At 37.8% G+C, this 15,030-nt stretch overlaps 1 protein-coding gene across 4 annotated transcripts in view; it reads left to right on the top strand.

Moving 5' to 3' along the window:
- IFI16 (interferon gamma inducible protein 16) overlaps positions 1-14,810 on the top strand; it is a 45,226-nt gene extending 30,416 nt beyond the window's left edge. The window contains exons 8-12 of one of the 4 annotated variants that reach the window (XM_054480838.2): positions 4,964-5,131; positions 9,105-9,272; positions 11,352-11,771; positions 13,198-13,389; positions 14,478-14,810. In XM_054480838.2, coding sequence (XP_054336813.1) covers positions 4,964-5,131; positions 9,105-9,272; positions 11,352-11,771; positions 13,198-13,389; positions 14,478-14,558 — 1,029 coding nt within the window. In that variant the 3' untranslated portion in view covers positions 14,559-14,810. The remainder of the gene's footprint in view (positions 1-4,963; positions 5,132-9,104; positions 9,273-11,351; positions 11,772-13,197; positions 13,390-14,477) is intronic. The other 3 variants (XM_063650094.1, XM_063650098.1, XM_054480839.2) reach the window with 3 other exon arrangements.
- Positions 14,811-15,030: the final 220 nt, after the last annotated feature.

The raw sequence follows: 15,030 nt of genomic DNA, 5'->3' as shown, positions 1-15,030 counted from the left end.
TTTTTAGAGCTATTCATCATGATTCAAGACTGTCCTTACCTCTGGGAGCTAAAGCTGGTAGAGGATGGGTTCAGAGAGAAGCATGTTGGTAATCTTTTCTTTCTTAAATTGTTTGAGTGTTTTCATAGCTACTCATGCTACCAAGTATGTAGTTTTAAATGCTGAACAAAAAATTTTATGTTCTAAATTTAGAAATATACTCCTTTCAATAAGATTCCATTGCTACATGTGGCATACTTAAATAGAGAAGCATTTTTAATAAAACGATTTTCATCTCACCTTGATCTGGGGTATCCATCAACAGAGTCAACATAAAGCATGGAAAATGTGTGCATCAGGCAGAAATTCAAATCCTGCACAGGCCATTATTAACAAAGGCAATAATTATATTTTTGCTTGTTGGGCATTTACTAGGGTCTAGGCTCTAAACTTATTAGCTATGTGTATTATGTAACTTATTCTTCATTACAACCCCGTAAATATGATATTGTTAGTCTCAATTCACATTTGAGAACACTAGCATTCATAGTTTTGGCATAATGTTTTTTCCAGTGTGAGAGAGAAGATTTAAAATTGTCTCTTGTATATTTACATGTATGTGTACACTAACATTTCAGAATAGACAGTGTCAGGCTTGGGTTTGTTTAATAGCCTGAACTCTGCAGCCTTTCAGTGATGGAGGAGGTCCACAAGAGTGGTCAGAGGCTGTTCTCATCAGAGAGCCACAGCACTGCAGCAGGCTCCTGCAGCCCTCTCACCTACCACTTTTTCAGCTAATGGTGCAATAGAATTATATTAGTGAAAGCCAGAAGTGAGAAAAACAATGACAAATGGACATCACATGTAAATGGTTAGAAATGCGTTTTCACTATTATAATTAATGGTAGTCAAAGTATATAATTTTGCAGACACTCTCTGTCCTCACTTGAACAAAGTGTAAGAAGCCAGCTACTGGGAATTCCCCAGGTGGAACCTGGAACCCCTGTGATTACGATTGAGAATCTTGACGATTTCAGTTTGCCTCATGTAGACAGCAAGGGCAACATAATCCTGCCTCTGGAACTGTAGCTTCGAGAGGATCCTTGCAGCAAAGATCAGTTTGCTAAACAAAAAGTTGGAGAGGTTGGTGTACTAGAGCCTGAAGAGCAGATAACTATTACCTGTATGTGTACTCATTTGATGATACAGGTTTACTTATAAATACTCCTCAGTTTGGCTGATTTTACTCTGAGTCATGCTCCCCTCATCACCAGGAAGGGTTATCTACCAAAAAATGACACTAAGAGGTGTGCTTTAACTAAGTGGTCTCAGATCAGCATACAACACAGATAGATCCAAGAATCTCAGACCAGTGAAAGAAACTTCAGTCATCTGAGTCTTGACCATTTCAGACCGAAGACTATAATCCTGGTCCTGTGTATGCTGAAATGTGGGCTGAGGAAACTAAAGTTATGTCAGTATCCAGAGACATTAGCAGAGGGAAGAGTCTATAAAAAGGAGGATTTTGAAAAAATCATATATGGAGCCCATACCTACTCGTTAATAATTCAGACCCATTTTTTTGTCTTCTACTTCAAAGACATAAGTGAATATTCCTGGAAAATTCTGATTTCTCCTACATACTGGCTTAAAAGGGACATGTGACATTTTCTTAGGTCCGACCCTTCTAAATAAGCAATGTGTCCATTTCTGTAGCCATATGAGTTATTCTGCTGCACCTAAACCTCCCTTAGCTTAGGAATCTCAGCCAGGATCATATGTCTTCTACCTCCGGTACAGCCATTTTCCCTCTGGTGTCCAGCCAGCCCCATAGGAGGCAAAACCTGTCTGACTACCCTTTATATGATCCAGTAGCTCTGCAGGAAAGCTTTATTCTTACTGATGATAGGTTCTCTCACAAATTTTGTGTGTGATATGGATTATTCCCGGTTTTGATTGGAAACCCGAAGCATAATATTTTTATATTTGATATCTTCTGCCATGTCTCCCTTAAAATAAACAACACAAAATGATTTGAAATATGAATAGGAATATTCATTCCTACTTTTTCCTGAATAATAATTCCCCCAGTATTACTATACCAATGTGTTCATCCTCTGCATTCCAGTTTCTTTGCAATCCTTTGTCTTTTGCTCTCTCACCATACATCAGAGTTTAGTTTCAGTATCCATGCTCTTAACCACACAAGGGGTTTGGATACTTCTTTTGATGTCAAATTTTTCCATCTCAGTTCTATCCCCAAATATCTTCAACCACAAGGTACCAGTCTAATCTGTTCCTTGAGCAAGTTCTCACTAATACCCTCCTCCCAGAATAGATCATATTTTCTCATTGTTTGCCTTCATAGGTACCTTTCTATTTCTTTAGAGCATTTATCATAGCTATAAAAAACCCATGACTTTTTCCCTACTCAGCAATAAATGTAGGTTATAGATACCCTTTCCTAGGGGAAGACAACACAGGGGTGGGAAAGTGAGTTTACACTTGTGTGTATCAACGCTTATCCCAGCTTGCTTTTTGTTCTGCCCTGATATCACCCCCTGTATTACCTACAATCCAGCGCTATGGGGCCTACACCCAAGGCGAATGGGCAGGGAAGGTATGGGCAGGGAAATACTGACCCACGGCAACTTGAGGGATAGGAAACACTAAGATTTACATTACTATTCTCCAATGTCATTTTTCGCCCAAGCCCCAAGCTGCCCCCGGCCCAGGTTGCAGACCCAAGCACCATCCACACACATCAGTTGAGGACAGGCTTTCTACATGTGGGTTTTCTCAATTTTTTAGACAGTCTTTTTTTTGGTTATTAATTTCAAGATTTCATATTTCCCCCTATATAGTCTTTCCTGGTTCTTCTTGGGCAGAACTAGCTGCTTGTAACTGTTGCCATCTTGGGACTTGCCATCAAGGCCACAGGTAGAGCCCATGTGTAGTCATGAAAATCTCAGGCCCACTGTCTCTCTGTTACTGCAATGACATACATAGACATCATAAGACAACTACTCTGTCCATGCATACTGGCTTGGAAGTGACACTTTCTAAGATCTTGCCTGCCTAAATATGCAGCACAATCATTTCTACTTGCATAGGAATCATTCTGCTGCTCTGAAAGCACAGGATCCAAGGCAGACTCATCCACCTAAACATACCATGTAGTCATTTCTTTGGGATCCAGCCATCTTCACAGGAGGCCTGCAAAAATGGTATCTCACCAACCAGTCTGTGATTCACAATGTAAGCCGGGAATCCTTGCTCTTATACATCACACCTTCTCCCAAGTAGTTTTTCTATAATAGAGTTATTTTTGACTTTTTAATTCAAAGCCGGAAACAGACTATTACCTTTGATTTATGCTGCTACGTATCCTGAAGTGAACAGTACAGAAGGGCGTAATTCATGAACAGGGTATGATGGAGGAGGATTTCCTCTGAGGGAAAACAAATGCTTGCACTTTTAAAATATTCAAAGATTATAATTTCATCATCCAAACTGGGCTATTGTGATGACAGTTTAAATTCCACTTATTTTTAAAAGGTAATGTCTCAAGACAATCTTGTCAATAAAATTACATTGTTACACATGGCAGATCTGAATAGAGAGGCTTCTCTCGTATTATGCTTCCTATATTACCTCCATACAAGGTTTCCATCAACAAGGGCATCATAAAGCATGAAATATCTGTTCATCAGAGCAGACACGCAAACCCCTAATAGATCGTGGAAAAATAATAGCAACAAAGATTTATTTATTGAGCATTTACTGAGCTCTGGACTCTAAAACCCATTCTTTGTGCACATTACCTAAATTATTCTTTATAACATCATACAAAAATGCTACGGCTAGTCCCATTTCACGTGTGAGAAAACTGAGATGCAAAGAAATCTTCCTCAGGGTCACACAGATAGTATTAGAGTCAGGATTCAAATGCAGCCTTATTGAACTTAAAATGTTAACATTTAAAATGTGAACATTTAATGAGCACAGATTGAATCCACAGTAGGTGTGCAAATGTTAAAATGTCTGCAGTTTATTTTTAATCAATTTTGAATATACAGTGTTTTGTTTGGGGTTTATTTCCATAGTCCAGGTGCTCAGTGGTGGTCAGAGACTGTTCTAATCAAGAACCTGTTCTCCATGTGAGCTCACTACAAGCAGTTCTTTTGTGTACGTCTCTATCAACAATTGCCACTTAAAAATTAGGTTACTGAATGGCAAAACTGCTTAAAAAAAAGTGCTAAATTGGCCAAATAGGATGAATATTTTTTGGACTTCCATTAGTTTAATTAAAGGTAGTCAAGGTATGTGATTTTAGAGATATTCCCCAATTTTACTTGAAAAATGTATAAAAATGTAGCTAATGGGAATGCTTTTGGTGGAGTATTAAATTGTTCTGAATACAGCTAAAAACCCTGAAAGATTCTGATCACCTGATCCACACTGTAGTGATCATAGAACCTTGCCTGAGGAATTGTGAATTTGAGAGAATCTTATTATGGCTATGATCAGAGCTCCCTAAAGGATGGAGATCTGGGTTTCTTGTATGCTGAAGAGCACTTGAGAGAGACTGGTTTGTGTATCTAATTGATGAGAAAGGCCTAGTTAATAAATGTCCATAAATGTAGCCAACTTTATTGTAAGCCATGCTGCCCCCAAAATAGCCCTAAGAGTTGTACCTGACCAAATAACTCAGTCCAGTTTTACAGGACGTGAAGACTGAGTATTCCATCCCCAAACAATGCAATTTCAGTTATCTGAGTTTTTAATCCTGACTGGGATGAGAGAAGGCTGAGTGATAGAAGTATCTGAATATGTGCTATTATTCCTCCTGCAACTCAGGGAATAAAAGAGAAACTGGCAAAGTGAACATCCTATTTAAAAAAGAAAAAAGGAAAAGATGTGTTTCATCTGATCTTGAAAAACATTAACTAGAAAAAAAGAACAAACATCTATTTTCCTTTAGAAAAGTGAAGACACAATCTCCAAAATGAATGACTTCATGAGGATGCAGATACTGAAGGAAGAGAGTCATTTTCCAGGACCATTCATGACCAGCATAGGCCCAGCTGAGAGCTATCCCCACACTCCTCAGATGCCTCCATCAACACCAAGCAGCAGTTTCTTAACCACGGTACAAGTTCCCTCTTCCCAATACATTCCCCTCGCTGCAGTGTAATGACAGGGATTAACACAACCTTGAAAGCACTTCTCACCAATCCCCTACTACATACAATGCTTTAATTTAACCAAATCAGTCATTTATTTATCAAGTGTGTATTTTGAGGTCCTATCCAAAATTAAAATTCTATTATTATCATCCCTATTCCATAGCAGGTATAATTAGATGTCTTTTTAATTTTATTTTTCTTTTGGCTTACATTTTTCTTTTTCCCTCAATACACCACGAAAATAATACTTTAAGGTAGAACAAGGTAGGAAAAAACAGAGCCACCCATAACACTATCACTGATTCTTTCTCTTTCATTTATTATAACTCAAATAATACCATCTTTGAAAATTTAGGAAAAGAAAGTACATAAGCAAAAATAATTAACTTTTAACTATCAGAAATCTTTAATGCCACATTTCAGTACATGGTCTTTCTGATTTTACACCTTTCATTATGTATATACAAAGAGTCTTATTTTCTCTCAGAGTAAATCACATTACACATATTTTTCTATAACTCATGCTTTTTATTAATATATCTTGAACTGCCATTCAACCATACAATATAGATTTAAATTACTTTATTGTACCAGAAAAATTGCACGGTTATTCCATACATTATAAAATGATCCTACATTATTTGGCTTATGTTGTTTCCCGTATTCTGTGAATTTACAATGAACATAATAAGAACAAACATCTCTCAGATCTTCTTTCATTACCCTCAGAGTAGCTTTATAATTATTTCCTTAGGTCCTGTGCACCTTGTGTGAGGGTACTAATGTCATGGCTATTGTGAGGTGATTTGATACTGATTAACTTCATTGGGAACGGGTTTCCTAATGTTATGGAAAATTGGCCACATTGATGAGTTTTGTGTGTGATATGGGTTATTCCTGGTTTTGATTTGAAAACCAGAAGGATAACATTTTTATATTTCATATCTTCTACCATGTCTCCCTTAAAGTAAACAACATACAATGATTTGAGATATGAACAGGAATAATTGCTATTTTTTCCTGAATAACAATTCCACCAGTATTACTATACCAATGTGTTCATCCTCTACATTCCAGTTTCTTTGCAATCCTTTCTCTTCTGCTCTCTCACCATACATCAGAGTTTAGTTTCAGTATCCATGCTCTTAATCACATCAAAGGTTTCGATACTTCCTTTGATATCAAATTTTTCCATCTCAGTTCTATCCCCAAATAACTTCAACCACGAGGTACCAGTCTCATCTATTCCTTGAGCAAGTTCTCACTAATACCCTCCTCCCAGAATAGATCATATTTTCTCATTGTTTGCCTTCATAGGTACCTATTTCTTTACAGCATTTATCATAGCTATAATAAACCTATGACTTTCTTCCCTACTCAGCAATAAATGTAGGTTATAGATACCCTTTCCTAGGGGAAGACAATACAGGGGTGGGAAAGTGAGTTTACACTTGTGTGTATCAACCCTTATCCCAGCTTGCCTTTTGTTCTGCTCTGATATCACCCCCTGTATTACCTACAGTCCAGCGCTATGGGGCCTACACCCAGGGCAAATGGGCAGGGGAAAGTATGGGCAGGGAAATACTGACCCACAGCAACTTGAAGGATAGGAAACACTAAGATTTACATTACTATTCTCCAATGTCGTTTCTCGCCCAAGCCCCAGGCTGCCCCCGGCCCAGATTGTAGACCCGAGCACCATCCACACATGTCAGTTGAGGACGGGCTTTCTACATATGGGTTTTCTCAATTTTTTAGAGAGTACTTTTTTAGTTATTAATTTCAAGATTTCATATTTCCCCCTATATAGTCTTTCCTGGTTCTTCTTGGGCAGAACTAGCTGCTTGTAACTGTTGCCATCTTGGGACTTGCCATCAAGGCCACAGTTAGAGCCCATGTGTAGTCATGAAAATCTCAGGCCCACTGTCTCTCTGTTACTGCAATGACATACATAGACATCATAAGACAACTACTCTGTCCATGCATACTGGCTTGGAAGTGACACTTTCTAAGATCTTGCCTGCCTAAATATGCAGCACAATCATTTCTACTTGCATAGGAATCATTCTGCTGCTCTGAAAGCACAGGATCCAAGGCAGACTCATCCACCTAAACACACCATGTAGTCATTTCTTCTCTGGGATCCAGCCATCTTCACAGGAGGCCTGCAAAAATGGTGTCTGACCAATCAGTCTGTGATTCACAATGTAAGCCGGGAATCCTTGCTCTTATACATCACACCTTCTCCCAAGTAGTTTTTCTATAATAGAGTTTTTGACTTTTTAATTCAAAGCCAGAAACAAGACTATTACCTTTGATTTATGCTGTTAAGTATCCTGAAGTGAACAGTACAGAAGGGCGTAATTCATGAAAAGGGTAGGGTGGAGGAGGATTTCCTCTGAGGGAAAACAAATGCTTGCACTTTTAAAATATTATTCAAACAAAGATTATAATTTCATCATCCAAACCGGGCTATTGTGATGAGAGTTTTAAGATTTCACTTATTTTTAAAAGATAATATGTCAAGACAATCTTGTCAATAAAATTACATTGTTACACATGGCAGATCTGAATAGAGGGGCTTCTCTCATATTATGCTTCCTATATTACCTCCATACAAGGTTTCCATCAACAAGGGCATCATAAAGCATGAAATATCTGTTCATCAGAGCAGACACGCAAACCCCTAATAGATCGTCGAAAAATAATAGCAACAAAGATTTATTTATTGAGCACTTACTGAGCTCTGGACTCTAAAACCCATTCTTTGTGCACATTACCTAATTAATTCTTTATAACATCATACACAAATGCTATGGCTAGTCCAATTTCACATGTGAGAAAACTGAGATGCAAAGAAATCTTCCTCAGGGTCACACAGATAGTATTAGAGTCAGGATTCAAATGCAGCCTTATTGAACTTAAAATGTTAACATTTAAAATGTGAACATTTAATGAGCATAGACTGAATCCACGGTAGGTGTGCAAATGTTAAAATGTCTGCAGTTTATTTTTAATCAATTTTGTTTGTTTTGTTTGGGGTTTATTTCCATAGCCCAGGTGCTCAGTGGTGGTCGGAGACTGTTCTAATCAAGAAGCTGTTCTCCATGTGAGCTCACTACAAGCAGTTCTCTTGTGTACCTCTCTATCAACAATTGCCACTTAAAACATTAGGTTACTGAATGGCAAAACTGCTAAAATAATGTGCCAAATTGGCCAAATAGGGTGAATATTTTTTGGACTTCCATTAGTTTAATTAAAGGTAGTCAAAGTATGTGATTTTAGAGATATTCTCCAATCTTACTTGAAAAATGTATAAAAATGTAGCTAATGGGAATGCTTTTGGTGGAATATTAAATTGTTCTGAATACAGCTAAAAACCCTGAAAGATTCTGATCACCTGATCCACACTGTAGTGATGATAGAACCTTGCCTGAGGAATTGTGAATTTGAGAGAATCTTCCTGTTATGGCTACGATCAGAGCTCCCTAAAGGATGGAGATCTGGGTTTCTTGTATGCTGAAGAGCACTTGAGAGAGACTGGTTTGTGTATCTAACTGATGAGAAAGGCCTAGTTAATAAATGTCCATAAATGTAGCCAACTTTATTGTAAGCCATGCTGCCCCCAAAATAGCCCTAAGAGTTGTACCTGACCAAATAACTCAGTCCAGTTTTACAGGACGTGAAGACTGAGTATTCCATCCCCAAACAATGCAATTTCAGTTATCTGAGTTTTTAATCCTGACTGGGATGAGAGAAGGCTGAGTGATAGAAGTATCTGAATATGTGCTATTATTCCTCCTGCAACTCAGGAAAAAAAAGAGAAACTGGCAAAGTGAACATCCTATTTAAAAAAGAAAAAAGGAAAAGATGTGTTTCATCTGATCTTGAAAAACATTAACTAGAGAAAAAGAACAAACATCTATTTTCCTTTAGAAAAGTGAAGACACAATCTCCAAAATGAATGACTTCATGAGGATGCAGATACTGAAGGAAGAGAGTCATTTTCCAGGACCGTTCATGACCAGCATAGGCCCAGCTGAGAGCTATCCCCACACTCCTCAGATGCCTCCATCAACACCAAGCAGCAGTTTCTTAACCACGGTACAAGTTCCCTCTTCCCAATACATTCCCCTCGCTACAATATAATGACAGGGATTAACACAACCTTGAAAGCACTTCTCACCAATCTCCTACTACATACAATGCTTTAATTTAACCAAATCAGTCATTTATTTATCAAGTGTGTATTTTGAGGTCCTATCCAAAATTAAAATTCTATTATTATCATCTCTATTCCATAGCAGGTATAATTAGATGTTTGTTTAGTTTTATTTTTCTTTTGGCTTACATTTTGGTTTTTCGCTCAATACACCATGAAAATGATACCTTAAAGTAGAACAAGGTGGGAAAAAACAGAGCCACCATAACACTATCACTGATTTTTTCCCTTTCATTCATTATAACTCAAACAATATCTTTAAAAATTTAGGAAAAGAAGGTACATAAGCAAAAATAATTAACTTTTAACTATCAGAAATCTCTATCTAATGCCACATTTCAGTACATTGTCTTTCTGATTTTATATCTTTCATTATGTATATACAAAGAGTCTTATTTTCTCTCAGAGTAAATCACATTCACATTTTTTCCATAACCCATGTTTTTTATTAATATATCTTGAACTGCCATTCAATCATACAATATAGATTTAAATTATTTTATTGTACTAGAAAAATTGCACAGTTATTCCATACATTATAAAAATGCTCATTTTTTATTTGGCTTTATGTTGTTTCCAGTATTCTGTGTATTTACAACGAACATAGTAAGATCACATGTCTCTCAGATCTTCTTTCATTGCCCTCAGAGTAGCTTTATAATTATTTCCTTAGGTCCTGTGCACCTTGTGTCAGGGTACTGATGTCATGGCTATTGTGAGGTGATTTGATACTGATTAACTTCATTGGGAATGGGTTTCCTAATGTTATGGAAAATTGGCCACATTGGTGAGTTCATTAGAGTTAAGTCCATCGGAGTTAAAGCCATCACTCACAGGTGGCCGATATCATCTTCCAGGTCAGGTCACATTGCTGGTCTGTGGAGGCAGCCATCCTGCCTCCATGTTCTGGTCTCTTAAGACTCCCTTGATCCCTTCTTGCCTCCATACTTCCTCTTCCAGATCAGCAGCCCTCCAATTCAAAGTGCTCTCCTACAACTCAGAAAAGTCTCCTCACTGTGGAGACAGGAGGTTAAAGAAAAGTCCCCTCCCGCCTAATTTTCCAAGTCCATGACTCTTTTTAGTTCCTGCCATTATTCAGATTGGAGAGCCTCTAACCTGGGCCCCTTCAGATTAGGGAAATTCGTGGAGTCTTCCAGTGGCTGCCTTAATGACGTTTTTGCAACATAGTGCTGCTTCATTAGAAAGGGCTTCGCGATTTGGTTCTTTAAAATGCCCCTATCTACTAGAATGAGTTCCAACTGAAATCTCATGAAATCTAAGGTTTGTGGTTGAGACTATTCCTTACTCTGAATGCTAGTAATATGATTTTTTTCTCTATTTTTATTTTATTTGGTCACTGTCATATTAGGCAGGAGGGAACTTTTCTTTAACCTCCTCTCTCCACAGTGGCCTGCACTATCTGAGTTGTAGGAGAGCACTTTGAATTGGAGGGGCTGCTGATCTGGAAGAGGAAGTACGGAGGCAAGAAGGGATCAAGGGAGTCCTAGAGACCAGAACATGGAGGCACGACAGCTGCCTCCATGGACCAGCAGTGCTCAGTATGACCTGACCTGGGTAGAAAGGAGTAAAATTGAGATTCTTTTAAAATCTCATCTCTTTTGGGAGTCACTTCATGGCAGCTTTGACTTTACCCTGTGCTTCCCCATACCTCTTGATAGGGGATATGCCTTTTCTTTATGGGTTAATTCTCATTAAAAAAGAAATATTCTTCCTCCCACTCTCATAAAACAATGAAGATAATAAAATTACTCCTTACATCTTTTTCATTTCTTCCTTTACCTAAATCATACTACCTCAGTGATCTTTGTCTAGTTTTCCCTACTTTACCCAGTTAAGGTGATACTTGAGGACCAACACTGAGACTGAGATGACTCTCACTAGAGAGTGACCCTGTATTTCCTGTTTTAATTGTGCTTATGTTTTGGTCTCTACCTTCTAAGTGGAAACCAAAACTGCAGACTGAACCTGAAGAAGTTTCCATAGAAGACAGTGCCCAGAGTGACCTCAAAGAAGTGATGGTGCTGAACGCAACAGAATCATTTGTATATGAGCCCAAAGAGCAGAAGAAAATGTTTCATGCCACAGTGGCAACTGAGAAGGAAGTCTTCCGAGTGAAGGTTTTTAATATTGACCTAAAGGAGAAGTTCACCCCAAAGAAGATCATTGCCATATCAAATTATGTTTGCCGCAATGGGTTCCTGGAGGTATATCCTTTCACACTTGTGGCTGATGTGAATGCTGACCCAAAGATGGAGATCCCAAAAGGATTGATTAGAAGTGCCAACATAACTCCTAAAATTAATCAGCTTTGCTCACAAACTAAAGGAAGTTTTGTGAATGGGGTGTTTGAGGTACATAAGGTAAGCCCACACCACTGTTTTATAAAATTTCTCCTGCAACCCCCAATTTTTAAAGTCTTAACTTGTCAACTAGAGTTTGGTCAACTTACTCGACACAGAAAATCAACCCCTTCACCCCTCCGCCAGCACTAGAGATAACTGAATAGAGTTCATTTCAGGATATGGGGTACATTATATTGTAACATTCCTCTTCTTAAGGTATCACCATGCAAGTTATTTAGACAGTCACTAGGAAACTTGGCATTTTATTAGCTATGATGATCTATTTAGAGCCACCCTTGTCCAGGACAGTGCAGAGTTTATATCAACACACATATCCTTAGGATTTTGTTTGAGTTCTTCTCCATCTATATCAATGACAACTTAATTTAATTGTGAATAAAAGAGTTGCTCTCCCAAGCCTGAATCTTGATTGTGACAACCAGAGTAAGAAATAAAATAGACTACTCTGCTTTAGAATGCAGCTATGTCTAACAGTTAGCTAGAATTCTGATCATTTGGACTCCAAAGTTTCTTGCCTCTTCTCATTCATTAATTCATCAGGAGATTGTAGAGCAACTGACTTCTGCATTAAATAATAAGAGAAATATGAAGCAAAAAGACTAAAAAAGGCACATAGCTTAACTGCTCAATTTATAAATGGGGCAATAAAATGCAAAAAAAAAAAAAAAGCTTGGTGAATTCTTAGGCTTACAGTGTGCCTTTCAGTCTTAACACATCATGTAAATATTATGCTTGGCTGATTTAACTTCTTGTTTGAAGTACTGTTTCATACTCCATTATATATGTCTTCTAGGGTGGCTTACTTTTAATTGTGCTGTTTTTGTACACTCTGTTTAAATGACTGTGCATATATATGTGGTTGTAGAATTAATGAATAAAGTAATGAGCTACAAACCACAACAATGTGACTAGATGGATGATCTAGATTTGAGATCTGGGCAGATTGGTGAAGAGTGACTATATGGAGAAGAAAGAAGTAGTTACATATTGCAATAACAGTCTACTTAATGAGGACTTGCAGCATTCTTTCTCAAACTTATAAAGTGCCATAAAAAGCCTCTATTTTCTGCTCTTGGGCAGGTGTGAAAGAAACCTACCAAATTAATCAGATTTTTCTGTATCCAAGCTCCTTAAAAAATCCCAGCTATGCTGATGTGGAAACAGGAAGAATTAGGAAAGTAATCAATTTTTTTTCCTAGAAAAAATCCTACAGATAAAGAACTTCAACAAAAGAGGCTCAAGGGAGGATTTGAAAGGCAGGATTCAAAGACCAAGTATCTTAAGGTATTTGGTACCTGTTATTCAGGACCTACAGCTCTATTTACTCTATCAAAGACAAGTTTCCAGAAACACCCTGTATTTCTCATAGATTTGAAAATTATTGATCCAGTTTCAGAAGATAAGTGTTAATTTTCTTTTGCAGAAAAATGTAAGGGGTGAATTCACTTATTATGAAATACAAGATAATACAGGGAAGATGGAAGTGGTGGTGCATGGACGACTGACCACAATCAACTGTGAGGAAGGAGATAAACTGAAACTCACCTGCTTTGAATTGGCACCAAAAAGTGGGAATACCGGGGAGTTGAGATCTGTAATTCATAGTCACATCAAGGTTGGAACTTTATGGGAACATCATTTTTCCAAAGTGGCAAATTGTTTTGTTTATACTTTAAGAAGACTAGACTGCTACTATTACAGAGAGTCTAGCAAGTGGAAAAGGAACATGCACTTTACTGGGTGTAAACTTCCCATCATTTTTAAAGAAGGATACTTGTAATCATAATAAAAAAAATTAGAGAGACTTTCAAAGGCTACGATACCTAAGTTAAATAAGAAAGAATTGGTTGCTTTTACCACAGCGTGGAGATAATTTAATAAGAATTTGGGTTTGGTTAAGGCACATTTGTTTCAACTGCTGGCTCTGTGATTTTCTAGTTGACTAAAGACTTACACTAGGAACCTCAGGTTCATCATTTTTGAAATGGGAGAAATATTGTCTACCATAGAGGGTCATCAACTTAGCTCACAGCAGCCCTAAATTACCAAGAATGCATCTGAGCAAATCAGATCACAAAGGTACCTGCCTTTAGTGAGATATATACACTGGTTTACATCAGACAGAGGAAGCTGGGTCTACATAACAAAGTCCATGCTTTTTGCCACACTGACCCATACATTCATCTGGGGTTCATGGAACACTAACAAAGGCTAATATTGGAAGGCAAACAGTTCAAAACAAAGGCTGACATATTCAGGCACACACATGCTCTCAGATTGCTCCAGTTCTCAGGACAAGCAGTCAAACATTTCAAACCTTCTTTGATAGCAATTGCACCAGGAATACCTTTTGTACTGTCCCCCTTCCTTTCTGCCCAATGAAAACCCTCTCCTCAACTCTTGTCATTGGGTGCACCAGCTCCTTTCTCTCTCCTGTTGTTCCCTGACATCTCCTGCTCTTTCACTTGCACTCATGCTAAGTAGGAGTGAAAATCTCATTTCACTGTCCCAATTAAACAGAGAGGCATGACTCAAAGGTCAAGAATTTATTAAAGGAGATAGATGAGAGCGAGAAAAGAATCATTTAGAAAGGAATAGGGGAAGAGATATGGTGCATGGGGAGGAGATACAGTGTGATTGAAGGGAGAAATGTGGGATCACCAGCATCTCAACTGGTCTGTCTTTATCTCTTTCTCCTTCAAGGTCATCAAGACCAGGAAAAACAAGAAAGATATACTCAATCCTGATTCAAGTATGGAAACTTCACCAGACTTTTTCTTCTAAAATCTGGATGTCATTGACGATAATGTTTATGGAGATAAGGTGTAAGTGCCTAAAAAATGTACATATACCTGGTTGAAATACAACACTGTACATACACACCACCATATATACCAGCTGTTAATCCTATGGAATGGGATATTAGGAGTGCTTTTTTAATTCTTTATAGTTTTTTTTCTAAAATGGCATATTATGCATCCACAACTTCTATAATTTGAAAAAAATAAATAAACATTATCTTTTTTGTGAAAGGAATTCTTCCCTGGCAGTCTCTTTAATCCATCCATGAGTTGCTTAAAAGCAAATAGTTTGTGGTCCGCAAATCAGGGTGGAGCACACAGGCCTCAAGCAATATTTGGATTTACACTTTGGGTGTGATCTTTACCGGGTAAAGCCCTGGTCAAGAATGAACAGGCTGTGTTCTGCTGAAAGAAACCAGGCTAAAGGGGTAGGTAAGCGTGAAATCCAGTTTGTG

Source organism: Pongo pygmaeus, chromosome 1 (assembly GCF_028885625.2).
Source record: "Pongo pygmaeus isolate AG05252 chromosome 1, NHGRI_mPonPyg2-v2.0_pri, whole genome shotgun sequence".
Classification (NCBI taxonomy): Eukaryota; Metazoa; Chordata; class Mammalia; order Primates; family Hominidae; genus Pongo; species Pongo pygmaeus.
Note: the sequence above shows the minus strand (reverse complement) of the source record. Positions and strands in the feature narration are given on the sequence as shown.